The sequence below is a fragment of the Acomys russatus genome, chromosome 3, assembly GCF_903995435.1.
Source record: "Acomys russatus chromosome 3, mAcoRus1.1, whole genome shotgun sequence".
Lineage (NCBI taxonomy): Eukaryota > Metazoa > Chordata > Mammalia > Rodentia > Muridae > Acomys > Acomys russatus.
The window spans coordinates 62,071,918-62,098,671 of NC_067139.1; the positions used below are offsets into that span (position 1 = coordinate 62,071,918).

General features: G+C 49.6%; 1 protein-coding gene across 3 annotated transcripts in view; it reads left to right on the plus strand.

The window, feature by feature from the left end:
• The window catches only part of Arhgap22 (Rho GTPase activating protein 22), a 163,573-nt gene that overhangs the window by 110,902 nt on the left and 25,917 nt on the right, over window positions 1-26,754 (plus strand). For all 3 annotated transcript variants that reach the window (XM_051141828.1, XM_051141833.1, XM_051141836.1), the window contains one exon: window positions 24,314-24,442. In XM_051141828.1, the coding sequence (XP_050997785.1) occupies window positions 24,314-24,442 (129 nt within the window). The remainder of the gene's footprint in view (window positions 1-24,313; window positions 24,443-26,754) is intronic.

Here is a 26,754-nt window from a genome sequence, read left to right on the forward strand (position 1 = left end):
GGCCTTTGAACCATTATTTCTATCTCTTCTGATCCCCCTGCCATGTTTGCCTCCAGAACTCACAATTTGCGTTTGTTGGCACACTTCATCATGTAGCATTAGTTTTTAAAGTTCTGTTGTTCACTTTTCTTCATGTTTAAAAGAAAAATTTCCCTCAGACTGGATATTTTCCATTTTCCTCAAATCTGTTGTTGAGGCCCTATACTGAATTATCACAATTTTAAACCTCAGAATCTATTTGATTCTTCCAATAGTTTACATCTCTTTATCAATATTATACAGTTAGTGAGGTATCATTACACCCAATCCCCCACCTCACCCCCCCTTTTAGGCATCCTCTCTTATGTAGCTCTGGGTGCTGGCCTTGAACTCACTGAGATCCGCTTGCCTGCTGGGATTAAAGCTGTGTGCGGCTCCTTAATTTCTTTGAGCGCATTTACAATGCCTGGTTTGTAGCCTTTGGCTCACAGGTTTAGAGCCGGTCACATGTAGTTTCTGTAGATTAACGTTTGTGCATGGGCCTACTGTAATGTGTGCTGAAAACTGGACACTGTAAATACAATGGCAGCTCCACGGTGACTCTGCCTTAGTCTGCACTTCTTGCCTGGGAAGGGACTCAAAAGTCAGCTGCCAGGCATGAGATGCTGAGTCCTCCTGGGGCTTCCCTGTGCAAAGGCATATGCATGGCCACGCTGCCTGGAGCTCTGGGAATATGAGAAGATCCCAGTGGATATTTCTTTCCTTGGGTGATCTTAAAGCTTAAGAAATGTAAAAACTTCTTTTTAAGCTTTGGCCAACTGTTGCTTTCCCCAGTTTGTACCACAGCTGAAATGTTAATGAATTATTTCCAATAGCTGGGCAATGGTGGTGCACGCCTTTAATCCCAGCACTTGGGAGGCAGAGGCAGGCAGATCTGTGAGTTCAAGGCCAGCCTGGCCTACACAGTGAGTTCCTGGACAGCCAGGCTTACATGGAGAAACCCTGTCTCTGGGGTGGGGATGGGGGCATGGAGAGGCAGTGGAAGAATTACTTCTGGTTCTTTTTTAACAAATGCCTTCACCTGAATATAGGGTAAGCTGGGAGTCAGGTTAAATAATGGTAGTGCTCTGTCAAGGGGATTTTTTTTTTTTTTAAGGGAACTCAGAGCAGGTCACACTATGACAGTGCTTTGGGGATGGGACTTTTTGAGAAGCTATTTCCTGCCAAGGTATGTGAGCAAGTACTCGGCTCCTGTGGACAGGGCCTGGTTCCTCTTACCTAAGCTTTACTTGGAGGTGTTAAAGATGAGTTAAGCAGGCCAAGGGCTTGTGTTCAAGGAGACAGGAAGACACTGGTGGATCATATAGCCAGGAGTGGGACAGGCAGGGCTCTGGATCCAGCTCCGGCGGCAGTCAGCTTACTTCTCTGAACCAAAGAACATTGTGTGATGCAGTCTTACCAACTGCATTGAGATCTGAATTAGTATCTGCATAACGGTAGCGCTGACACCTCGAAGATGCCCAGTAATAGAAAATGATTCTTGCCTAATGTACCTTTACTTACTTGATAGCATCAGAAACACAGAGAGCTCTGTGTGCCAGGCTTTGACTGAGGCACTTCCCATATGCCAGTTGATTCACTCCCTATGCAACCCTGAAATATGTTATTACTTCTCTTTACTGGTGAGGAAGCGGGTCCAGTTTCCCACCAGCGACCACTCAAGCTGCTTGTCTTTCCACTGTATACCTGTCACTGTGGCTTTGATAGACAGGCAATGAAATCTAGAGCAGGCCAAGAAGATCAGTGTGTGCCCCTTTACTGATGAAACCGAGAGGGAGGGAGTGTTTGGAAGTAGTTGAAAAGCCTGGCAGGGACCATCAGCCTTTTCTTTGACTTCTGCAGCCAAGTCCTGCAGTCTGTTGCCGGTAGGGCCTGTCCTTGAACTGAGCTCCCTCTGCTGTGTTGCGTGCAGCCTGTTCTCAAGTCTGCTCTAGCTGATGGCTGGTGAGGAATACACAGGCTGCTGGCCCTCGGCAATCCAGGTGGAGGTTAGGTACCACAGCCCCCACAGCGTGCAGGGTGCCATCCAGGGCATGAAGATATGGTACCTTTACTCAGGGGCTCCATCAGGCTGCTTAGGACTCTGACCGGCTTGATTAACATCAGTGATGCCACAGTGGCCTCTACAATGTAAAACTTCCATAGGTTCATAGTCCTTCTACTATGCCTGGCTCTCACCAGCCAGTCTAGCATATTTTGGAGTTGGGGGTGGTGACCGTCAGGGAACCTCTTATGTGATTATTATTTTTTAAATAAGTAAACTTAGAAATTTATCTATTTTATGTATGTGGATATTTTGCCTGTATATGTGCCCCGTGTGTATATTTTGTGCCCAGGGAGGTCAGAGGAGAATTGAACAAACACATTGTTCTGCAAGACCAACAAATACTGTTAACCTCCATGCCATCTCTCCAGCCCCTTGAGGGTGATTCTTATTTCCGACTTTTTCCAAGTGTGAGAGGACAAAGTAGGACTTAGACCAAAGCTTCAGGCTATATTTTGCCCCTGGCCAGGCCTGCTCTTAACCTTCCACCCCTTGCAAACTCCCAGTGTCCTGCCCTCCGGGCCTCCACAGCCCTAGGTGTGTAGACCCAACGGTGTCCTGAAGAATTCCCGTGATGCCTGATGGTTCTCAGCAGTTCGGGCATGTTTGGGGCATGCTTCAGGCTTGGGAGATGAATGGTTTCACCTGGGAAGAGGAGAGGCTGCCTTTGCTGCACGCTGGCTGTGCCTCACATCTTACACACTTACACATTGTGCCCCTTCCTCAGCCTTCTGCACTGTGAAGGGACTCGATTCTGAGGCTCCCAGCCTTGTAGGTGGTCTCAGGAATGCGACCTGTGACCCTCCCGTCTGCCTGCCTCTAGCATCCAGAGCGGTGTCGCTGGCTTTCCAAGGCTCCAGATTAAACTTCTAGAGAGCTTACAGTTTAATAGCCCTTGTCTGCCAGAACAGTAGGTCTTTGAGGTTTCTCTGGCTACCTAATAAAGTGGTGTCTGAGGAAATCTCAAGGCACCCTTCCTTCCTGTGCCCCTCCCCCATGACCCACAGGACAGCTTCAGGGCCTGGAAATCCCTAGAGATCCGGGGAGGTGGTGGTACCCAAGGGATGTCACCCAGACAGGGAGCCACACCTCCCAATAAACTCCAGGGCAGCCATTGGGAGGACTGGGCCATGTGGCTGGGGTCACCAGGCACCCGCCTACTCCCTGTGAGGCCCTATTGTCCAACTGGAGCTGCAGGCGGCTGCCCTGGTGGGGGACATTCATGAGAGGGCTCTGAAGCCCCATTCTGAGGGAGCACTGTTTGTAGAATCTTCTTAAAATACCACAGCAGTGCCATTCACAGAGCGTCTGCCCAGCATGAACAGGGAAGGCTAGTTAACAAAGCACCCCTGTGCCTGCATCCGTCAGGACCTCCGCTGGGGCACTTCGCCCCCATCCTGGGTGCTCTGAGGCCAGGCCACAAGGTCCACTTGGAGACCCTGGCCTGGGGGGAGTGTGTCCTTGGGAAAAACTCACGGGAAAGGAAGCCACAGGGGTGGCATGAAGCTCTATCTAAGAGGAGCATTGGGCTCCCTTGGTGTCCCCAGAAGACGCCATCTCTATCCTCTCGTGCTCTGCCCTGACATCAGGCCTAAAATGAGGCTTGCACAGGCTCCAGGGGCAGGCGGTCAGGGATTCAGGCAGACAAAGCCTTTAGCATCCAGCATCAAAGGCTCTGCCCTGCCTGACTCCTCCTGACTGTCTGGGCTTAGTTTTTTCATTAGACAATCTGTGTCCCCACCACCGACCTCGTCCCTTTGTCACTAGCCCAGCCAGCATTTTCCAGAGTGCTTGCACTTATAGTCAGTGACTGACTGGGATTCCCCATTAGGAACTCACACACAGTTGCTCACCTTTAGCAGGCACGCTATTGGTGAGCCCTGGGCAGAGACAAGCTGAGCAGAGCTGATGCAGAATAGAGCCTTTCTGTGCAAATGGACTGTGTGCTGGACACTCCTTCAAGTCTCTGGCTCCCTTCTGTCCTCTTCCAGATAGCTGCCTGGCAGGGCCTCCTGCAAGACACCAATAGACCTTAGGGCTGGAACCCCAGGCCATGAGCCCACCTGCGCAGAAAATTACTTGATGCTTATTGTTGATAAGCGTTCTTCCGGTGACGAACTGAGCCAATTCAAGCCAAGTTAGAGTATATGAATGCAGGTTTATTTGGGGACAGCTCCTGGGCCATTCGTGGATCTGACAAGTAGAGGTTAGTAAAGTTGACATGCAGAGGGAGACAGAAAAGTAGGGGCAGAGAGAGAAAGTATGAGCACTGAGAGAGAGAGAGAGAGAGAGAGAGAGAGAGAGAGAGAGAGAGAAGGAGGGAGGGAGAGAGGGAGGAGAAGGAAAGCTGAGGGGGTAGAAAGTAAGGGGGGACCAAAATGTCTGGATTATATAGTGAAGAGCCTCTGGGGGAGGGGAAACCCAACTCTGGGCTGGAGAGTTCTGGGCAGAGGGCGGGCGGGGTATGCCAGCCATGTCCTATACCAGGTAGGGACTGTAGGGATGGTGGGAGAACCTGGAAGTTCCACTTTAGTTAAAAAGGCACCTCAGTCGCTTGTCCCAGTCTGAATCCCAACATTTGTCCCTTCCAGGGGGACCCTGAGTTGCCCAGAAAAAAAACCTTTCCTAAAGGAACTGGTTTAGGTCACCCTAAAATAAGAGCCTGCAGTGTGCGCAGGATAGCAAGTGAGTCTCTCTCTCTCTCTCTCTCTCTCTCTCTCTCTCTCTCTCTCTCTCTCTCTCTCTCTCTCTCAGAAAATATTCAGCAACCAGGACCCAAAAGCAGCTATGCCAGCCAAGACCCCTGTAGGTTCTTGAGTGTATTTGTCTCTGGCAGGACCCTGACTCATTCCCAGTTGGGAAGGACTTGGGCCCTCCCTGCATAGTGGTGCGATGTTAACACACACAGGGCCACCTGAGGAGATGCCCTACCTGGCAGTACTTGTCTGCTGGGACAAGGAGCAGAGAGAGTTAGACAACAAAGTGGTTTGGGGATCCTCAATTTAAAAAAAGCCTATATCCACATAAACAGGAGCCCTAACCTTTGAGTCTCATGCCCATGTGGGAAACAGGCATCCTTCAAGTCAGGCAGGTCCACACTCTCAGGGACCACGGGTCTCAGCAAGGCCTGAGTGTTCGTTCTCTGCTGACGCTTTCCCATCACTGCGGCGTGATCCCTGATGCCTGGTTGAGGGTAGCTGTGGGGGTGTCGTGAGCCTTGTGTCTAGCCGAACAGGACGTGGCCCTAGCCCGCCCCAGCCTTAAGTGACTTGTGGAGTAACTGGGAGTTACTGTGAATCCTCCTACCATCACGTACCCCACTTGGGGCCCTACTCTCAGCTGGACCATGTGTCATCTGGGTGCCCTTAGGACATCCATATGCATGAGGTGACTGTCCTATACAGGATGTGCAGAAGGTCACTTTGTGATAGAGGACCTGGCACGATGAGGCCTTGGGGGGAGGGAGACTTATTGCTTTGCACACTTTGAACAATGAGTGTTTTGTGGCTCACTTTGCCCCCAAAGGTGTACTTGAGTTCTAGACCCTTCTTTCTTCCCTTGGTGTCAGCTGTCACTTCTGCAGTGGTCAGCCTGAATCTGTGAGTGTATGTGTGACACACACACACACACACACACACACACACACACACGTACACATGCGCACTTGGAATAACTGGCTAATGTAGCTAGTTGGCTTGCCCCAGGGAATCCTGGCCTCTGCCTCCCAAGTCTTGGAGTTACAGGGGGTCACCATGCTCCCCAGCTCCCCCTGCTTTTATATGGGTTCTGAGTTCTGGGGATCCACACTCCAGTCCTCATGTTGCTCCCCCAGCATACTAACCCATTTTTTTTTAATGATCTGGTCTAATCCAGCGTATACCGGTAAGGCTGTCATGTTAGAGGAGTGTAATATGCGAGGAACTGTGCCCGGAGCTCCCTGGAGTCCATACATTTCCGCCTTTTTCTCCCATTCATAAAGTAAAGTTGGTGGGGGGAGCCGCTTCTGGACAATAAGGTGTTGCTGTGGGGTGTCTGTTGGTGAAGGACAGGTGGTAACTGATTGGTTCTGCTAGCTATGCTCCTCAGACTGAGCCTTGGGAGTCAGGTCACAGTACCCAGCCCCACCTATGGCTGGACCTGAGGGCAGGAGGGAGGCCTTGCCAAGGTTGGAGCCTTGCCAAACAGAGTCAGATAGTCCTATTGTTGGGATAGCTTAGGCGGTTTCCTTCTGTAGAAAGTAGGAAGGTAAGGCTGTGCTCAAGATTATCTATGAGTTTGACTGTGAGACCCACAGTCTAGTCACTCCTTGCCTAACTCTGGAGGACGCCATTCATATCACCTTCAATATAAATGGTCGCCTCTAGAGGGTGCCATATTCGCTTAGACTACAAGGTGAGTGGCTGCTCTCTGGAGTTGTGCTAAGAAGCGGTAGTAGGTTTTAGAACGTGTTGTTAAGCTTACATGCTGGCACTAGCAGGAGGGCTTCGTACTTGTCTTGGTGCGTATCTGGCCTCCAGGCTAAAAAAAAATACAGAAACAGAACTATTTGGCTTAAAAATAAAGTATGGGAAACATGCCAGGTAAAGCCCTGGGGTCCCCTCACCTCCCTGCAGCTGTGGGTGGTGGGCCGCATCTGCCTTGGAACAGGTGCAAAGAGAAAGGTGCAAAAAGATGGAGCAGTGTCCGAATGCCCAGCCAGAGAGGGAGGGGCAGGACTGGGTGATCTGTCTGCGGAGCCCGTCGGCCTTAGTCCCACCCTCCTCTGTTGTGTGACATGTCACTGATCCCCAGAATTGTATCCCTCCTCTCCGGCTAGCTGACCTGCTTATGGCCTTTAAAACCATCTCAGGCCTCTTGGCCCACCCTGCCCCCCTCCTCTTTGGGCTGGAGGAGGAGGAGGCCAAAGTCAGGCGCTGTTTAGTCTGCAACCCCCTTCCCCCACCTCAGGTTTTCTGGAAGAAACTGGCTGGGCCAGCCAAGTCTCTTCCCCCCAGGAGCTCAAGGTCTAGTGTTGTGGGATTGGGCTGTGGGCTGCGCTGGGAATCGGCTTTCTCTCCATAATAAAGGGTGGGAGGTGGGGGGCGGGGAGAGGCGGAACTCCAGGCCTCTGGTCCTCCCCTTCCCACTGAGTACTAAAGAATTGTTGTCTGCTGCCTACCATTAATTTGCCTTCTTAAGCAGATTCTCGGTCTGCAGCCTGCTTGTTTATCATTGATGGCTTGCTGAGGACCCCACATGGGGTCTTGTCATGGTTTTGTGTCCCCAGGTCTAATGTAATGCCCGTCTATCTGGGCAACACGCCTCACACAGTACCATGAAGGCATATATCAGTCACATGGTGACAACATTGAGCACTCACAGGGTGGCACTCAATACACCAGGACCCAGCTTTGGTTCCTTAGGGTGCGGGGGGGGTGGTCCCAGCATGAGAGCCTGAGGCCAGACTGCTGTGGGATCTCGGGAAAGCCTAGGGGTACGGTTTGGCTTGGGACTGTGGTTAAGCTGGTGGGCCTGTGCCCATTGTTGGGGGTCAATGAAGGGCACAGTGTGAGGAGGCACTTGAAGAATTTGTTAGTGTTTGATGCCTACAGTTAGGGTGGTTTTATTTACTCTCACATGCAGTTTCTAGAGACGAAACACAGTGGGGCTTTGGACCCCTCTTCTCACTAGCTGGACCTCCCCACCCCCCGCCTATATAGGCTCCACTCGTACCCAGGCCTGGAGTGCTTCTCTGCCTAGGCTGGTTGGGGCTCCCCAGCTGTTTCCCCATCAGCACCCAGACCTTTCTCACCCCTAGTTCATGGACCCAGGTTCTGTGGTCCAGTCAGGGCAGCCACCTGGCCTTCTATCCTGGGTACCTGCAGAGTGTCCTGTCCACCTCCCCCCCCCCCCCACTCTTCTCAGTTCAGAGGATCTGAAGTATTTCTTTCTACCTGATCTCCCTACCTCACCAGACCTGCCCAGGAAAGGAAAGGCGACCCCTGTGCTGCCTCCTCAGCTGAGGCCCTTCCCTGGCTGTGGCAGCCCTGGCCTTCTGTTTGAGAAGCAACATCCCTGGTTCCTCACCTGAACTCGGGCTTAACTCTGCCCTGTAGTAGAAGGCCTCACTGAATATATGTGTCAGGCAGACCCTGCTGACCACTCTGAGTCCCACTGAGTCAGCTGCCAGGCATTCCTGGCTGGGCCAGCTCTCCAGAGAGGGACTTCAGGACTTCCGGACCACCCTTGGTGGTAGATGACTTGGAGCTGTGAGTGCCTGGACTATACCACTGCTGACAGAACAGAGTGCTCAGAGCATCACAGCAGGGAACAGCCAGCCCCTCTGTGGGCCTCTCTCTTCAGCAGGCTTTGATATGGGGAGCTCAGATCAAGGTGGGGGATTGTCTTTCTCAGCTGCAGTAGAAAGTAGTTGTGGCTTCTCTTTCCTGTGGCACCCCCTGAAACAAAGCACTGTAGCCGGTGTAGGGAGAGGGCCCAGATGAATGGCCAGACCAATCCCAGAAACCCAGAAGGGCATCTGAGAGGGCTTGTGACAGCATTAGACTAACGAGGGGACTCAGAGCTTGCTTGCCTCCTGGTCCTGGGAGGCACCCCTGGCCTCAGTGCCCCCTGGGCACTAGGCAACAGTGGCAGCAGAATGCTTATAGAATGGCTGAGCACGGCATGCTGCGCGAGTAGGTTGGTGTCTTTCTGGTGTGGTTGTCATGGCAGCCGTGGCCCTTAGGGACCTGGTTAACCATTTCTGAGGCTGATCTCAGTTTATGTCCCCTAGCATATGGCACAATGGCTGCCATATACTAGAACTTGAGTAACTACATGTAGAAGAAAAAAGGAAGGAATGGGAGCTCTGCTTTTCCTGAGGTCTGGGTTCAGTTCCTAGCACCTTCGTGGTGGCTCACCAGCTTCAGGGGTATCTGGTGCCCTCTTCTGGCCTGTCCAGGTACTGCATGCACCATGCAGCTGGTCTGCAGACATGTAAGTAAAGTACCATACACAGAAAATAAAAGTATTCAAATCTTTTAAAAATGGGTGGAGGATAGAGTGGGTGCATAGGAAACTGAAATGAAGCTGAAGGAGAAATGAATAGACTTGAGCTGGGTTTTGAATCAGTAGGAATTGACCAGGTGAGCAGCTAGCTGGGAGGTGTGTGTGTGCATGCACGTGCAGAGTGAAGAGGGTGAGGCCTTGGTCTGAGTGGGCCTGCAAGTGCACGGAATCCCCCAGGGACAAGCAGATATGTGGTGAGATGGGGGAGTTGATGTCATTGGGGCTGCAAAGGTAGTTCTCAGTTCAAACGGGATGCGTGTTGAAGTCAGGCTTATGTCTGGGGCTCCTGCTGGGGAGGGAAGGTCTGACTTATATTTCTCTCTCTCTCTTTTTTTTTAAAGATTTATTTATTTATTATGTATGCACCATCCTGCCTGCATGTGTGCCTGCAGGCCAGGAGAGAGTATCAGGTTACATTATAGATAATTGTGAGCGACCATGTGGTTGCTGGGAATTGAACTCATGACCTCTGGAAGAGCAGCCAGTGCTCTTAACCTCTGAGCCATCTCTCCAGTCCCCTGACTTATATTTCAGAGGTCAGCTTCCACTGATCCGGGTGCCAGGACCACTTCTGTAATTACCCTTGAAAGAAAGGTCGTAGCCTCTCTCTCAAGGAGGCCACTTGCAGATTCCTTGTAAAGTCAAACGTCCCCTCAGCCCCAAGGAAATCCCCAGGGAGATGTCAGAAAGAGTAAGATTGCCTTGTTGGTGAGCAGGGAGGCTCCTGGGAGCTCAATGGCCTTTGCAAGAGCAGGGCTGGCCCAGCTTCCTCAGGGCCGACCATACCAGCTAGGGCCTTTTACAAGGAAGAGAAAGTCTTTATATGAGAACCTTTTACAGTCTCTGGAGAGGTCAGTGTCGCCTCCTGGCTCCTGGGCTTCGCCTTCCTGTCCTGAAGCAGGCCTTGGCCCTTTGTCCTGCTGTCCTTTGCAGAAGTAAAGCAGGCTTTATCTACTGGTTGGAAACAAGTCACCCTCTCAGGCAGGCAGCGGCCTGCTCCTCACTCATACCCCACGTGCCCTGAGCTGCCTCACCACCTTGTGTTGTTTGGATGTATCCGCACAATGTATTTAAGGAACGCACTTGAGTCTGCAGGTTCCCTGCCTCTGGGTTCAAACAACTGTAGGTTGAAAATATTCCCATGACAGATTGTCCCTGATTAGAACGTGGACAGCCATCCCTAAATAACAGCTGCTTTCAGAGTGTTGCCATGGATTTGGCACTACAGTAGTCTAGAGATGATGTGTGCAAGCTGTATGCAGATCCTGGGTCATCTGGGGAGGGGAAGGGCTTGAGGCTTCACAGTCTGGTGTTCATGGAGGGTCATGGAACCAGATTCCAGCAGGTAGGGAGGGCCCACTGTTTTACTCACTTAGCCAGAGAGGATAGGGCTGTGTCTGCTTTCAGGTGATGGCCATTCCCTTGGCAGACCTGCAATAACCACATGTACAAAGCCAGAAGCCACTGTCGAATGGAGTATAAACTCTATAGATAGAAAGGACATGTTGTGTTCGGGCAGGAGGAACTTTCTTGGACAGAGGCTCTCCTGCAGAGGGGCTCCGAGGGGAAAGAGAGGCAGGCGGAGTGGCTGGCGGGTAAACAGGTAAGTGGAGGAGAGCTGGCAGAAGGGCTGTGCTGGTCCAGAGCTGGCTGCATTCTAAGAGCGTGGGGTAAGCCAGCGAAGCAGCTGCACACAGGAATGACTTGCTGTTGTCACCTGTATCATCTTCTGTGGATGACGCCATAAGGAGGTCGGCAAGTAAATGGCTTCTTGCTCCGTCCCTGCTCACCAACGCCTGGTGCCAGTTTTCCTGCCACCATCACTCGAGAGGTGTCTCTGGAGCTCCCCAATAGCACAGGTTGTGCTGGATGGTTTTGCCAACTTCACATAAGCCAAAGTTATCTGAGAGGAGGGAACCTCAGTTAAGAAAATACTTCTCCAAGATGGGGCTATAGTCAGGCCTGTAGGGGAGTGGTTCTCAACCTGTGAGTTGCAGGGGTCTTAGATCAGGTATCCTGCCTATCAGATATGTACATTATGATTCATAACAGTAGCAAAATTATAGTTAGAAAGTAGCAATAATACAAATTTATCGTTGAGGTGTCACCACAACGTAAAGGACTGTACTAAAGGGCCACAGCATTAGGAAGGTTGAGAACCACTGTTGTAGGCATTTTTTAAAATCAGTGATTGATGGGGAAGAGCCCAGCCTATTGTGAGCCTATTGTGAGTGGTGCCATCCCTGGGCTGGTGGCTCTGGGTTCTAAGAGAAAGCAAGCCGAGCAAGCCAGTCAGCTGCACCTCTCCGTAGCCTCTGCATTGGCCCCTGCCTCCAGGTTCCTGTCTTGACTTCCTTCCACGGTGGACAGTGCTGTGGAGGTGTAAGCAGAATAAACTGTCTCCTCCCCAAGTTCCTTTCAGCCCCTGGCTAAGGCGCAGGTCCTGAGGGGTAGGTCAGGCTGGACCGGCCAGCTGTTCTTACTTCCTTTGTCTCAGGCATGGGGAAAACAGCAGCTAAATTCTTTCTTGGAAAGAATCCAGCCAAACTCGGGTCCTGGCTCTGCCCTTCCAAGAGGCAGAACTTACCTGGCCCTTTGGCTCCTTTGTTTGTGACAAAGGGACAAGATATCCACCTTAGAGGGTGGGAGGACATCTTTCAAGCATTGTTTACAGTCTTCACCTGAACCCCAGGAGGTCGACCCCCATCACCAGCCACAAAAACAGCCTGAGGTGGGAAGCTAAGGTAGGAGGATGACAAGTTAGAAGCCAGCCTGGAACATTCTCCACAGTTGTGTGAAGAGCGGGGACTGACTCGGACATGAACTCTGGTGCCCCATATTTGACCACTTCCCCTTGTGGGGAGGCCTGGTGACACTCAGAGAAAGGATAAGGAGGCTACCAAGAGGAGACTTGATAGCCTATGACCATATAGTGGGGGAGGAGGTCCTCCTAGGTCATAGACCTAGGGGAGGGGAAAAGGATGAAAGCAGGAGGGAGGGAGGAATGGGAGGATACAAGTGATGGGATAACAACTGAGATGTAATCTGAATAAATTAATTAAAAAATAAAAATAAAAAAAAAAAAGAAAAGAAAGAAAGAAGCCAGCCTGGACAGCTTGGTGAGTTCACAGCCAGTCTAGATAACTGACATGCTGGGACCCTTTCTCAAAAAACTAAGACAAACCAAACTAAAAGAAAACAACAGCAAAGCAACAAACAAAAAGCCTAAAAGGGATCAGAACTAGGAAGTCAACAGCTCACACCCAGCATGCAGTAAACTCTGTGGGTGGCCAGCTTCTAAACTGTGTTCTTTTATCTGCAAATAATTCCGGAGACTTGCCTGTAATCCCAGCACTCAGGGAGGCAATGGCAGGTGGATCTCTGAATTTGAAGCCAACCAGGTCTACAAAGTGAGTCAAGGCCAGCCAAGGCTATACAGAGAAACCCTGTCTCGAAAAACAAACAAACAAACAAACAAACAAACAAAAATACTGCACAGCAGCCCTCAGCTTGGAGCCCTGTCCCTAGCACATGTCCCCATGTTCACACAAAGGCATATGGATGCTTGGCCCTACAGCTGACCAAACTCAGAGAACATATTTGCTCAGGGGTAGAATGAAGGTCAGGAGCCAAGGTGTAGAATGACCTACTATGTGAATTCCATGGTGCCCGCCTCCATCTTACCCTAGCAGCGTGTATACTCCGGGGAAGTGCCCATGGGGATCCCCACCCTGGACATTCCCAGGTTTCAGGTCCTGCAAAATGCAGAAGTTGCCCCAGGAGGGACAACAGACCCCAGTTTAGTTCTCACAGCTAATACCACGCTGCAGCTAATTGGAGCAGCTGTCTGTTTCGCTGCCTGCCGGTGTACCTGGCTGCCGTCCCGGGCTCAGCCTTGCCCAGCCATCCTTCTATAACGGGTCCTTCCACTTAGCTCGCCATGCCTTTTTCTCCCACCAAGTATCTGAAGAGGAGGAGCAGGCGCCTGCCCAGGGGTAAGTGGACAACCAGCCTCCTAGGTGGGCTGTGAGGATAGCAGCCTGGGAACCTGGAATGTCACCCTGGAAGAGCAAGTGGTATCTGCTGCCTCCAAGCGAGTAAAGAGAAATAAGCGAAGGAAGGGACCACCCACAGGCCACTTTAGCCTGGTACAGATTGGCAGATGTGTAGCTAAGGCTGTCCCCTGGGGGTTCGAGGTGGGTGTCCCGGCTGGGTGTCTACTCTTAGCTGGCCATCGTGTCTGCCTGTATTGGACGCTGCGAGCATTTCAGTCACCTTATCTCGTGTGCTGTTGTCTTGGTCTTTTATCTTCAGTGTGTTCTGTGTGTCCCCGCTACGCCAGGCTCCTTCATTACTTAAGTGGCACAAGATACAGACAAAGCGACATGGGCTGATAAGCAGCATACGGGTATCATGTGAGCATCTGTGTTTGACTGTAGTGGATGCTATGGGACAATGAAGGCTGGCAAGGAGCACGGGTGTGGCTGGAGATGAGAGGTCAGGAAAGAGTCTCCAGGGTGACATTCCAAGAGACCTGTGAATGAGGTGAGGGACAGACCATGCCAGTGTCTGGAAGCTTTCTGGGCCTTGGGCAGGGCAAGAGGTGATCTAGACCATGAAACAGAGACAACATGTGAGAATGCCCTCACACAAAGGGGAGGAAACCAGGGACCAAGGAGCAGGAGTCGGGAGCCAGGTCCTGATGATGATAGCGAGGTCATGGCAGCTCCTGGTTAGACTGAGCAGGGTGTCCTGCCATTTTCAGTCTTAGCTGGATCTCTGGCTTCTATATTGAGATTAGATTTGTGGGGCCAAAAGAGAGGTGCCCGGACACGGTACCAGTCCTCCAGCTGAGAAATGACTGTGACCTCAGCCAGTGGACAGTGAAAAGTGATCCCATTTGAAACACACTTTGCAAGATGAGCCAGTAGGGTTTGCTGACAAGATATGAGATGTGAGACTAGATGTGAGGGCGTGTCTGTTTTCAACCCGAGTAACTGAAAGCTGGAGTCGCCCTCAGCCGAGAAGATGGCAGAGCCAGGCCCAGAGATGTGTGACGGGTCCAGGTCTGGAGGGAGGGATGGTTGTGAGTTTGGAAGTCATGAATATACAGCCAGCACCGAAAGCCTTACATGAGGCCAGTGAGTCCCCACAAAGAGAACGTCTGTCTACGTAAGGACAAGAAGAGAAGGGTCCAGCTCCCCGCACCCCCAGCTCTCTGCCGTGGCTGCCTGACCCAAACGGAAGCAGGGTTGCTAGAACAGTAGGGATCCCTCATGGACATGCCACGTTGTGCCTGTGCGATGTCACATGGTTGCAGAATTCAACACTTAGACTCACAGACAGTATAAACCTGACAGATCTCTATCAACAGCATCTAACACAAGTCCCCCAAGGAGCATCTGGCAATATGTGAAGGCGGTTGTCATCTTCACAGCCTAGGAGGTCAGGAGAGGCGGGCCCCAAATGCCATTAGTGTTGGGACTGAGCCTGCTCTCCTTGTATTTAACTGAGTGTTACACTAAAGGTACCAAGCTGATATTTCATCCTCCTAACAAGGTCGGCCTCACTCACTTCCCCCACCCCATAGGTGTGCAAGTTGGATGCTCGGGGGATTGTTAAGTCCGTTGCTGCACACAGTAGGGCTAGAGTTGATCCATGAGTAGCACGGCTACTAGTGACCGGGATGCATGAAAGAGTGACCACACGGATTAGTTTTAAAATAAGAGGAGGGCGGAGAGACAATGGCTCAGGGGACGAGCACTGACAACCTGAGTTCCGTCCCTGGAATCCACATGGTGGAAGGAAAACTGTGTCCCACAAGCTGTCCTTTGACACCCTCCCCCCCCACATGAGCGTACATGGGCATGTGTGAATGTACACATGCATGCATATGTGCGCACACACAAATAAATAACAATATAATAAAATAACAAAGGGGCTTGAAAGATGGCTCAGTGTTAGCATGTGCTGCTTTTGCGGCGGTCCCACCCAGCTTCTGTTTCCAACACCCAGTGGCAACTTACCATTGTCTCAGTTAGCGTTACTGTTGCTGCTATAAAGCATCGTGACAAAAAGCACCTTGGTCCCGTCACCAAGAGAAGTCAGGGAGGAATTCAAGGCAGGAACCTGGAGGCAGGAACTGAAGCAGAGGCCGCCGGAGGAACACTGCTTCCTGGCTTGCTCCTGGTGGCTTGCTCAGCCTGCTTCCTTACAACTCAGGACCCCACCCTCATGAGCTGGGCCCGCCCACATCAATCATTACTCAAGAAAATGCCCTACAGGCAGTCTGGATGGAGGCCTTTTCTCTACTGAGCTTCCTCAGTTACCTGGACCGTCGTTGTATCCATTCCAGGGCATCAGGCACCCCTCTCCTGGCCTCTGGACATTGCATGCACACAGGGCACACCCATACATGTAAGCAAAAACACTTATAAAGTAAGAGTAAACAAATATTTTTTAAATGTAATAAAAATGTTTTTAAAAAAAGAGGGAAGGAACAGGGCCAGTGGCCATAGACACGCAGTGAATGAAACCACCCTTGCATTTGGCCCTCTATTTGCTTTTTCACGTGTCCAGTATTTGCATTCTTTGTGAGCCCTGGCTTCTGCATGTGTAAGATGCTTTTAGTGATATTCCTTCCCATGGCGGCAGTGATGACTGCATGTGACATGCTAATACCTCCTACACGTGTCACCTGTCGTGGGTCCCTGAGAGGCAGTGCTGTGACTGTCACTTCTGAACATAAAGCAACAGCGATCAAATTACTAGTTATGGAAACAACTTGGCCCCAACACATGTATGTTCAAAACTGTGTCGCCAAGATAACGGACGTTAGATAACGAAAGGCTTTTGCACCAGGATTTGAGAAACAAAGCGAGCCCGACACATGCCTTAGCTGACTGCCTTGATGATGTTTTTCAGGCTGTGACATAGGAAGGGACACAGAGATGGAGCCCAGTGGCCTCCACAGGAGGAGGCAACACAGCTGAGAGTCTGGGAGATCAAAGTTTTCAGGGCAGTGCACACAAAGATGAAAGAGGCCGCTAGAAACAAAGCATCATGGGAAACTTGCTGTGTGCCTGTCGCCACATGCATTTAAGGAAACCACCTAAGACTGAGGGAAGAAGGATTTAAAGTAGTCATGTCCACCGCAACATGGGATGTGGGATGTCTGCTCCCGTCTGCCAGGCTGGAAAGCCAAACAGCCATGAGAAACTGGGCGGAACACACAGAGAACTTTCTCTCCACAGGGAAACCATAAGCTCTGCCCTGAGCCCTCCAGATCTAGGGAACTCCTGCCACATGAACTTAACCTCATCTCAGAGAAAGGTTCAAGAGGATTTATAGGACTCGGAAGTCCCTAGTGCCCAACCATTGAAAAACCACAATGCCTGGCCTGGCACCCACTCAAAAACATCAGGAATGTGAAGAGGCAGGAAAGAAAAGCCCAGAATGAGCGGAAAAGACAGGCAGCCAAAACAACCCAGCAATGACACAGATTTTAAGATGAACAGCATTACAACAGTTTTTTTAATAGCTGAATTCAGTGTATTTCAAGAGTTCAGTGGAGATGCAAGATACATAAAATTAATAGTGATGATGAAAGCATGTACACTTTGAAAAAAAATAGTCCATAAAATGGATAAAAATGGAAGACAAAAGGTTGACAAGCTCCAAGCAGTAGAAACTACATGTCTGCTATTATTTGGGGGTTCTGTTTGTTGGGGATGCGGCACAGACTCGTACTGCCTGAAAGCTGGCATCACAGACCTGCTTCACACCTGTGAACTTCCTGCCCCAGTTCCAGAGTGCTCGGAGGGCAGGTGTGTGCCAGCATGCCTGCCGTTGTAGCTATTTCTGTCCGTGCTGTGACCATGAAATCAGTGATGTACATGACAGCTTTATTTGTGTGATGTCTGTGGTTCTGGAGGTTACAAGTCTGGTTTAAGTCAAGGGGTCACAGGACTGTGCACTGGGGAGGCTGTAGGGGAGAGGCCAACTTCTCACACTCTCCTAGGTGCTACCAGGTTCCTCAGCGCCTGACTTTAGGACCTTAGAAGCCACCATGATTGATTGATCAGGCTTCTTTTTTTTTTTTTTTTTGCGTGTCATTTTTGGTTCTTTTGTGCCCACTTTTTGTCTCTGGTTTCTCCTTTACTTTGAAAGCCCATTATGACTGCACTGGGCCAATTAGCAATTTTGATTCCACTGACAAAATTGCTATTCTTCTGTGATATGGCATAACTGACCCATGGGTCCCAGAGACTGGGATGGAAGTGCCTTAGCCTTATCAAGGGGGCATTATTCTGTTGTAGCACTATCCAAAAATAAACATATAGAAAAAATAGTACTTAACACAAGCACCTCATCAGTGAGCTGTGAGAACCTCCGTGATGCTTGGTGCACAAGTAATTGGAGCCACTGAGGGGCAGAGGAAAGGACGGACAAGTGTATTTGCAGTACTGAAGTTGATAAGGGACCTGAGCTTTATGAACACTGTGACCTCATAAATCTTAGCAATTTGATAAACTCCATTCACAGGGAGCAGGTAGAACCCACATGGAGGCACATCACAGTTAAGTGACTCAAAGGCAGTGAAGAAGACATAGAAAACAGGGGTGCTGGAAAGCTGAAGTACGGGGCAGGTGAGTCGGCTGTACAGTGACCCCCCAGAAAAGAGGCAGAGGGAACCAGGCAACCTGACGTCTTACTCCATGAGACCACCTTTCAGAGACAAAACCATGGTCCCTTCCCACTGTCCAAGGACTAAGAGTTAGTCACCAAGAGTTGTGTAAGACAAGGAATGCCAGAGGAAGGGTGACAGGCAGGGTGACAATCTCACGTGGCAACTGGATTCTATGGGTAGACACATGCATAGACATGTCCTTCCCTTATAACTTAATCGAAAGATGCTGGCCTGCTAAGTGGAGACAGTGCAGTGTGCTGTGGGATCGCAGTGTTGTTGTTGTGGGATCGCAGTGTTGTTGTTGTGGGATCACAGTGTTGTTGTGGGATCACAGTGCAAACTGTGCAAACTGCGAGGCAGATGTAGCAAGAAAGTCAGGAAAGATAATGGTGTAACTATTCCTGAAAAGTTCCACAGGCACAGCCAGCCTTTGGCCACTGTCCTATGAAGTTGTCATCTACATATGTATTGTTCCACATTCATAGCTTTCCTTGGACCTGCACACGGGCCACACACCTGCAAGTGGTGTATACTGCCAGTGTAGGCAGTGATGATTAAAGATGCATATACTTTAATCTCTATAATGTTCGTTGCTATGTGGTGGGAGAAGGAGCGAGAGCTTCACTGACAAACAATGTAAGAGATAGAATGAAGTTATAAAGACTCAGCAAATAAGGACGCTTATGGCTATTCCACGGGACCCAAGTTTGGTTCCCAGCACCAAACTGAACCACTCACAAACTGCTGTAACTCCAGCTCCATGGAATGCAACATCTTCTGGCCTCTAAAGGCACTTGTATTCATGTTCAGACACACACACACACACACACACACACACACACACGCACGCACACACGAACACACACGAACATACACAAAACACGCATAAATAAAAATAGAGCACCTTTTAAAATGATAATAAAATAGCTGGACAGCGTGGCACGCGTCTGCGATCCCAGAAGGTAGGAGGCAGAGACAGGAGAATCAGAGCAGCCTGAGTTACGTAACGAGACACTGTCACAAGTACTTTGCGAGAAAGGAAGTATATAGTGGAAGGTAAAGGGACAGTGAGGCCACCATTGAACAGAAGAGAGCCCTAAGCACAAGCATACCAACAGTCATGGTATAGTAAATCTTGTTGGGTTAGACTAAAGAGAAAAAGAAAGGCAAGGCCCAATCATTTACCTGACAGGGAATGCACTTACACATGATCTTAGTACGTGGACAGTAGCCACAAGGAAGCAAGGAGACCGTACATCAGAGACTCGCAAGGAGCTGGCAGGTGGATTCACCAACAGCTCTATTTCCTTCATTTGAATCAAAACCATGTGGAAATCTAAAGAGAAACAGACAAAAGCAAGGTTGCAGCAGGGGTTTTAACAACTCACCCAATGCTCTGTAGGGCCAGTGGGCGGAAAGCCAGCGCAGGGATCACAGAGCCTGACAGACTGCCCGAGCAGACCTGGCCTTCTCACTTCCTACCACACCCAGCAGGACCATTTTTATTGGTTCACAGGCTCGCTACCACGACAAACTATGATCTGAGCCAACATCAAATTTTAAGGAATATAAAAGGACTCAAACCATACACATATGTTCTCTTACTGCAGTGAAGTTAAGTAAGAAATCAATAACAGAAACAGTTCAGAGAAATCTTACCCCCAAATTTGGGGGTAAGAAGTATGCACTTCTGAAAACCCACAGTTCAAAGACAAATGGCAAGAATTTGGAAAGTGAGTTAAAATGAAAATATGCTCCAAATTGGGGGAATAGCTCTAAATCAGGGATTGGGGTAACAACAGCATCAAACATGGTAAGAAATAAAATTTTTTAAAAAAGAAAATAAATAAACAGAGTAAGCAAAGGAAAACAAACAGCACGAAAGCAACAGAACAGAGCGCCCATGGAAGCAACCACAAGTTCTGCAAGCCTGTCTCACAAGTGTGTCCAGACCCTTTCATTCCCAGCCCAGCCCTGCTGGTTTAGCACTTCTCTTTAGTTAGGCAGAGTAGAGAAAGTTGTGGCGGAGACTATCAGGCCTAAAACAAAACAAAACAAAACAAAACAAAACAAAAAAACCTGACATATTTATCATCTAGCCTTTAAAAAAAAAAGTTTACTAACCAGCAAAACAGTAGTTGAAGTCAGTTCAACAAAAGACTGTTTGAAATCAGGGATGGGACCTTGAGTCTAGCAAGACTGATCTGGAAGAAAGAGACACAGATGAACAAACTCCCATAGCCAGTGAGAAAAGGTGTGTGAGCAGGGGCCCTTCAGGTACTAAAAGGACAAGACGGACTATGCTAAACAGCTTTATGCTGGTTCACTTAGGAACACAGATGAAACACGTTCTCTACAACACAAACTGCTGCAGTTTAGTACAGAAGGGAACTATGTATGATTTGAAGTGAGCATTAAAGCCAACTTCCTATAAAGAAAGCTCCGGGAACAGGTGACCGCACTGGTGAAGTCCACAGAACACTAAGGAATAGATAAAAGGAATTCTACAGTCTCCCAAATATATGGAAAAGGAGAGAGTCCATAACAGCTCATTCCATGAGGCCTGTGTTGCCCCAAAATCAAAACGGGACAAAGACATCACAAGAAAAACAAACAAACAAAAAACAACAAACCAAACCAAACCAAACCAACAACGACAAAAACAAAAAAACCTACAGGCCTCATTAAGAAAGAAGAAAAATTATCAACAAAAATTTGTCCACCTATATACAAACAGGTTAGTGTCAGAGCAGCAGGAAGATGCTCCAGGAGCATAAGGCTGCTTAGTATTTGAACATCCATCGATCTGCTATATTAATACACTAAAAATTCACAGGTTCCTTTCAACAGGTGCTCCCAAGAGCATTTTAAAGCAAAGAGTGTACACTGTTACTAAGAAGCTCTCTCAAAGCTAGGGAGAGGAGCTTCCCCCACCATTAAGGCATGTCTACAAAAACACTTCAGGGAATGAAGGCAAAAACCCAAGGAAAGCCTTTCGTGTGGGATCAGGAGGAAGGCAAGGCTCTGTGCGGTCCCCACTTTTAGTCAGCCGTCAAGTGCTATTCTGTGCAAGCTGACAGAATGATGAATCCAGGTACCCAGGCTGGAAGGGAAGGGGTTAAGGGCTCTTTGTTTGGGGAATAGTGCACTGACCTGCACTGGGGCCTGGCAAGGCAATGGGGGAGGGGCAGACTTCAGCAGAACCTGACCAGCAAAGCAGACTGTGTAGCCAGTGTGATTACCTCACCTAAATGTTAACCCTGAAACTATAAAACTGCTGGAAGAAAGCTTATAAAAAGACTTTTAAACCGGGAGTTCTTACCTACAATAAAAGGGATAAAGGGGGTGGGATAAATTGGAATTCGCAAAATTAAAACCTCTTATTATTTGTTTGGTTGGTTTGATTTTTCAAGACGGGGTTTCTCCATGTAGCACTGGTTGTCCTAGAATTCTCTCTGTAGATGAGGCTGGTCTCAAACTCAGAGAACCACCTGCCTCTGCCTCCTGAGTTCAGGGATTAAAGGTGTGCAACTCCACAGGCCTGACAAACCTTTTATTCTTAGAAATAAACTGTAGGGGCTGGTGGTTAAGAACACTGGCTGCTGCTCTTCCAGAGGTCCTCAGTTCAAGTCCCAGCAACCACATACTGGCTCACCATCCATAAAGGGATCTCATGCCATCTTCAGGCATGTAGGTGTACATGCAGACAGAGCACTCCTACATTAAAAAAGAAAGTGCATAGAGAAAAGAAAAGAAATAAACTGTGAGAGATTTGCAACACACAAATCTACTAAAGAACTTGCGTCTAGAATATGCAAAGAACTGTTATGCATATGCATACATTCAGTCACGGAAACCACTCCTTACAAAATGGATGAGGGCGGGAGAGATGGCTCAGCAGTGAAGAGCACTGGCTGCCCTTGATGAGGACCTGGATTCAGTTCCCAGCATTCACAAGGCAACTCACAACCATCTGCACCTCCAGTTCCAGGGAAACTGATACCCTCTTCTGCCTCCATGGGCACCAAACATAAACATACACACAGGCAAAACACTTCTACCCATAATATAAAATAAATAAACTTTAAAAAAAAAAATGGGTGAAATATCCGAACAGATGTTTTACCCAAGAAGACCCATGGGTGGCAGTTAAGTAAATGGAATAATACCCAACACCACCAGTCGTTTGGGGGATGCTCGGTCAAATAGCTGTCTGTCTGCACACAACTAGAAAGGCTAAGAGTAAACAAGTGTTGGTGAGAGCACAGAGGAGGAACTGGAATAGTGCAGGGTGGGTTGGGAGCAAATGGTGGAATCACTTTGGAAAAAAGCTGTGGGCAGTTTCTTTTTTTTTTTTTTTTTTTTTTTGTGGGCAGTTTCTTGAAAAGGAATACACAATGAAGAATACATGTAAATAAGCATACGTGAAGAGATACATACACTGTATAACATGCAGACTCGTGACACCCAGGGACAGCCCCTGGCTTCGGGTACAGCTCTGAACAAGGACGTCTGCCGACCTCTGAAATGGGTAGATACACGTCGAACTGGAAACATATTGTATGGGTGGCCTTCTTTATGAATTTTAAAAAGAGAAATTCGAAAGCAAGTCTGCTGGTCGGTTCCTGGATGTGTAGATTTCTGGGTCCCTTTCTTCTATACTAACCTGTGATGCTGTGAGATTACACAGGAAGCCTGCTGGTGGCATCAGCACCTAGGGACCTTATGATCTGTGTGGCCCAAATGATGTGTATCCCCTGCCCCCGGGGACCAAGCAGCTCTGCGGTGGCAGCTCACTGTTAATGCCACGTCCGTGTGTAAGGCCACAGCCACAGGAACACAGTTCTGCTTTGGGGCTTGAAGCTCTGCCACCTGGGTCTCTAGTTTCTTGCTCCCTGCCTCGATGGCTCTGATGCCTGTTCATTTTGAGAGCCTCAGTGAGCAGGCCTTGTCTTTCTTGCGGCCCCAGGCTTGGGAGCATCTTACTCAATACCTTCTGTCCTTGTCTGTTGTCCCAGCCTCCATGCTTATGACACCCTCAGCAAGGCCCAGGGCTTCCCAGAGTACAGCTTTCACAGCAGTCTGCTCAGCTTCCCCAGCTCTGGACAGCTGCCCAATTTGCTGACGTAGCCTTAGGAGGTGGTGAGAAGCATGGGTGGGTGGCCAGGCACCTGGATCTGGCATCCATAGCTTTCACTGCCAGGAACGATGTGAGCACAGGCAAGTTACTTAACTATGCTGTGCCTCAGTTTCCTTGTTTGTAAAGTAGGAAGGGTGGGCTGAGGGCAAAGATAGCTCAGGAGTAGTGTAGTAGATACCCAGGTCCTTCACAATATACTTGTTTGCTTGTTTATTTTTTTTATTTTTATGTATATTGGTATTTTGTCTACATGAATGTCTGTGGGAGGGTGTTGTATCCCGGAGTTGCAGGTAGTTGTGAGCTGCCATGTGGGTGCTGGGAGTTGGACCTGGGTCCTCTGGAAGAGAGCAGCCAGTGTTCTTAACTGACTCCCGAGCCATCTCTCCAGCCCCTCACAATAGAAGTGTAACAGCACTGTGTTCAGTCCTTGTAAAGATGGGCAGAGGGTAGTTGTGTGCGCAGCAGAATTGTTCTGGAACAATTGTTCAGGAAGCATCTGTTCCCATCTGGGCACCTTTCCCTGGGCCACAGTCCAGCAAGGGACAGCCTGGGGCTACAAATGATGCCTGCCGACTTTCTCCCCTTCTCCCTTGGGAACAGGATTTTCTCTGGGACTCTTCCCCAGTACACAATCCTCCTGGTTGGGGTCCTACACAAGTAACAGTGTTTGGGGATGTGGAAGGTGGGGAAGCCATTCCTAAACATCCCTTAAATTACCCAGAGAGCTCAGCGAAAGAGTTTTTTAGAACATCGGAGTGATAAACTCATTTGCTGTGGGCAGCCTGGGAGCCAGTAGAGTTGCTGCACAGGTAGTCATAGGAGCAAGCTCTAATTCTCCCCTCCTGCCTTTTAGTGTAGCCTCCAGCAGACGACTCCTGAACACCAGCTCAGGTGTAGCATCCGCCTCTGTAACCTTGCTACTTACAAGGAATCTGATGTGTGGGGTGCTCAGCTACATACACTAAAAGTGTCCCACTCTGTGGGCGACACTGATTTAAGCAAAACACAACGAAGCCGCTACAGGCACTGAACTTCTCCGAGATGCCCTAGAATAGGCATTTATCCCCTGGAAGTGTCCTGTGACACTTTCAATGATTTTTTTGTTGTTGTTGTTTTGATATGGAAACAAATGAACAAATAAAAACAACTACAGTGAGAGTGGGGCACAGGGTGGGGAGGGCACAGGATTGGGAGGGCACCGGGTGGGGAGGGGTGGAGAAAAGCCAGACAGGGCCATCATGTGAAAAGAGATTAGATACAAACTAGAAGCAAGAGCTGAGCTCACAGATGTCAGGAGGGGACCCGCTGTCCTGTGTTGGGACCCTGCAGTAAGCCTTGTCTCCCTGTCTTACAGGTGGTGCCGGGGAACAGGAGAAGGTGCCGGCCAACCCTGAGGCGCTCCTGCTCATGGCCAGCTCCCAGCGTGATATGGAGGACTGGGTGCAGGCCATCCGCCGCGTCATCTGGGCTCCGCTGGGCAGAGGTACTTCCCGTAGCTCGCATGCCCACCCTGTAGAACCCTTGTCTGCAGGTAATCTCGTTTTTTCTTGCCCCGAGCCCACAAGTTCCTTCTCATTCGGGACTTGCTGGTTGCATCCTGCGTGGCTGATGGCGACCTGGTCCTTCTGCTATTATTGTCCTTGGAGTCATGCCTCCTACCTGGTATTTAGCCCTCTGCCAGGGGACACCTGTGGCCTTTGTTTGCTTGTTTCCTTGCTTTTAGACACCCTGCTGAATGCTGAATGGTCTTCACCACAGGCTGCAGGAGCATCCCACACTTACCTATGTTCATACCCAATGTCTCGGCTCTCCTTGACACACGGGAACCCAACCCTGACCCCTGTGTCCACTTCCCGTCCCTTGACCTATTGTTTACCTGATGTTCATTCAAAACATTCAGTTGGCGATACCAGATACTTGCTCTATCCCAGGCACTTGTGAATTCAGTGGTGAACAAAGCAGGTGGTGACCCCCCCCCCACACCTTGCTGTCTCTGACACAGTCTATAGGCAAGTGCACATATCTGAAGGTGGTCCTGAGGGAGAGGTGCAAGAGAGCAATGGGACTGGGGAAGTGAAGATGAGGACAGTGGGAGGGCCTGGGTGAGAGAGGTGGCTAGGCAGTGGGGCCATGGGGGGCGGTGTTTAGACTTCACAGTGACTGCAAAGAGCACCAGGGATAATGTAAGCAGGACTTAGATGGGGCTTGACGTAGATTGAGTTTGTTTGCTTGTTTGTTTGTTTTTCGAGCCTGAGTTTCTCTCTGTGTAGCCTTGGCTATCCTGGAACTCACTTTGTAGACCACGCTGGCTTTGAGCTCAGAGATCTGCCTGCCTCTGACTCTGGAGTGCTGGCATTAAAGGTGTGCGCCACCACACCCAGCCTGACTTAGACTGAGAGCCTTTTAGTCATCTTGTAAGGAGTGACCAACAAAGACAAGAGTGGCTATAGCAGTCTGGACAGAATGAGACAAAAAGTGTCGGGGAGATGGCTAGGGCAGATGAATTCTAAAGGGAAGCTTCTGGGCTTTGCTCAGGTCTACTCTTGGAGGAAAAGAAGGGCGTGTTGACTCCAGACACGTTGTCGTTATAGGTTGGTGTCCACATGAAGTCATCCTCAAAGAGTGTTCATGATAGTGTCACCATGCTGGGGGGAGGAGGAGGTGGGCACAACTCCCTGCTGAACATGGAGACCCAGAGCCTTCCAGCAGGGTGACTCTAGCTATGGCATGACCATCCTCTCTCCCTCTCGTATTTGTCTGGCAGGGACAGTTCCTCACCTTTGGGAGTTCCAAGCCCCTATGCAGATCTGACACATTCTGAGCCCTCTTCCTCTTACCTCACTGGCTCTCACCTTCTATTGCTGGTCTCCTCTTCTTCACGAAGCCGTCCATCCCTTGTGTAGAAGAGTAAATGTCATGTTAGAAGTTAAGATTGCTGTCTGGGGCCTCACTGGGGCAACCTCATGGTTGCAGCTGATTTGACCCCCAGACCATTTAGGGCCTGGGAAGACCAGAACCACCCAGAGACAGCCTCTGTAGCCACAAAAGGCCTCTTTTTGTGCCAGGACATGGGAAGTGAAGCCAAGGGACAGAGCCGAGTCCAGAGCAGGTGCTTTGTGGTTGGTCTGTGGTTCCTAAGAGGTGATGAGCATCTACAATGATAATCTACACTGTGTCAACCAAAGGACACACCCTCTATGTCAAGGGGCTGGAAAGAGGAACAGTGAACTAAAGAGAAGGTGTTTGTAACATGCAAACCCATCATGCTTCCCAACTCAGGCAGAGATGAGCCACTAGAAACATGGGCATGGCTCGAAAGGGCACTTTGCACAGAGGCTGTCCCAGTGGTCTGTGAGCACATCAAGTGGGCTTGAGATCATTGGTACCAAAGGCATGTGAATTAAGCCACATGTTACATCCCTTTGTCACCCAAGTCTTACACGCATCAACAAGGAAGTTGCTCGGAGGTATCTGGTAGTTACGACCGTAGCACACAGGAGCCAGCATTTCCCCTGGGAGGCAGGTCCCATCTAGAGGTGTGTGCACAGTTCTTCTAGGAAACTTGGATGCAGCAGGGTGTCACAGCTCCGTATTTATGGCAGTCTCAAACTAATGCTAGCACCTAGCTGCATTATGAGCACATAACTAACTCATTTTTACAGTGGGAAATTCTACCGTGGGATGAAGGAATCCACCACGGCCCCCACACAGAAACCAATCAAAAGCAGCGGGCTGTGACTCCCTTTACAGTGACTTGAATGGCAATACAAAGGGAATGGTAGTGTTCATGAATGG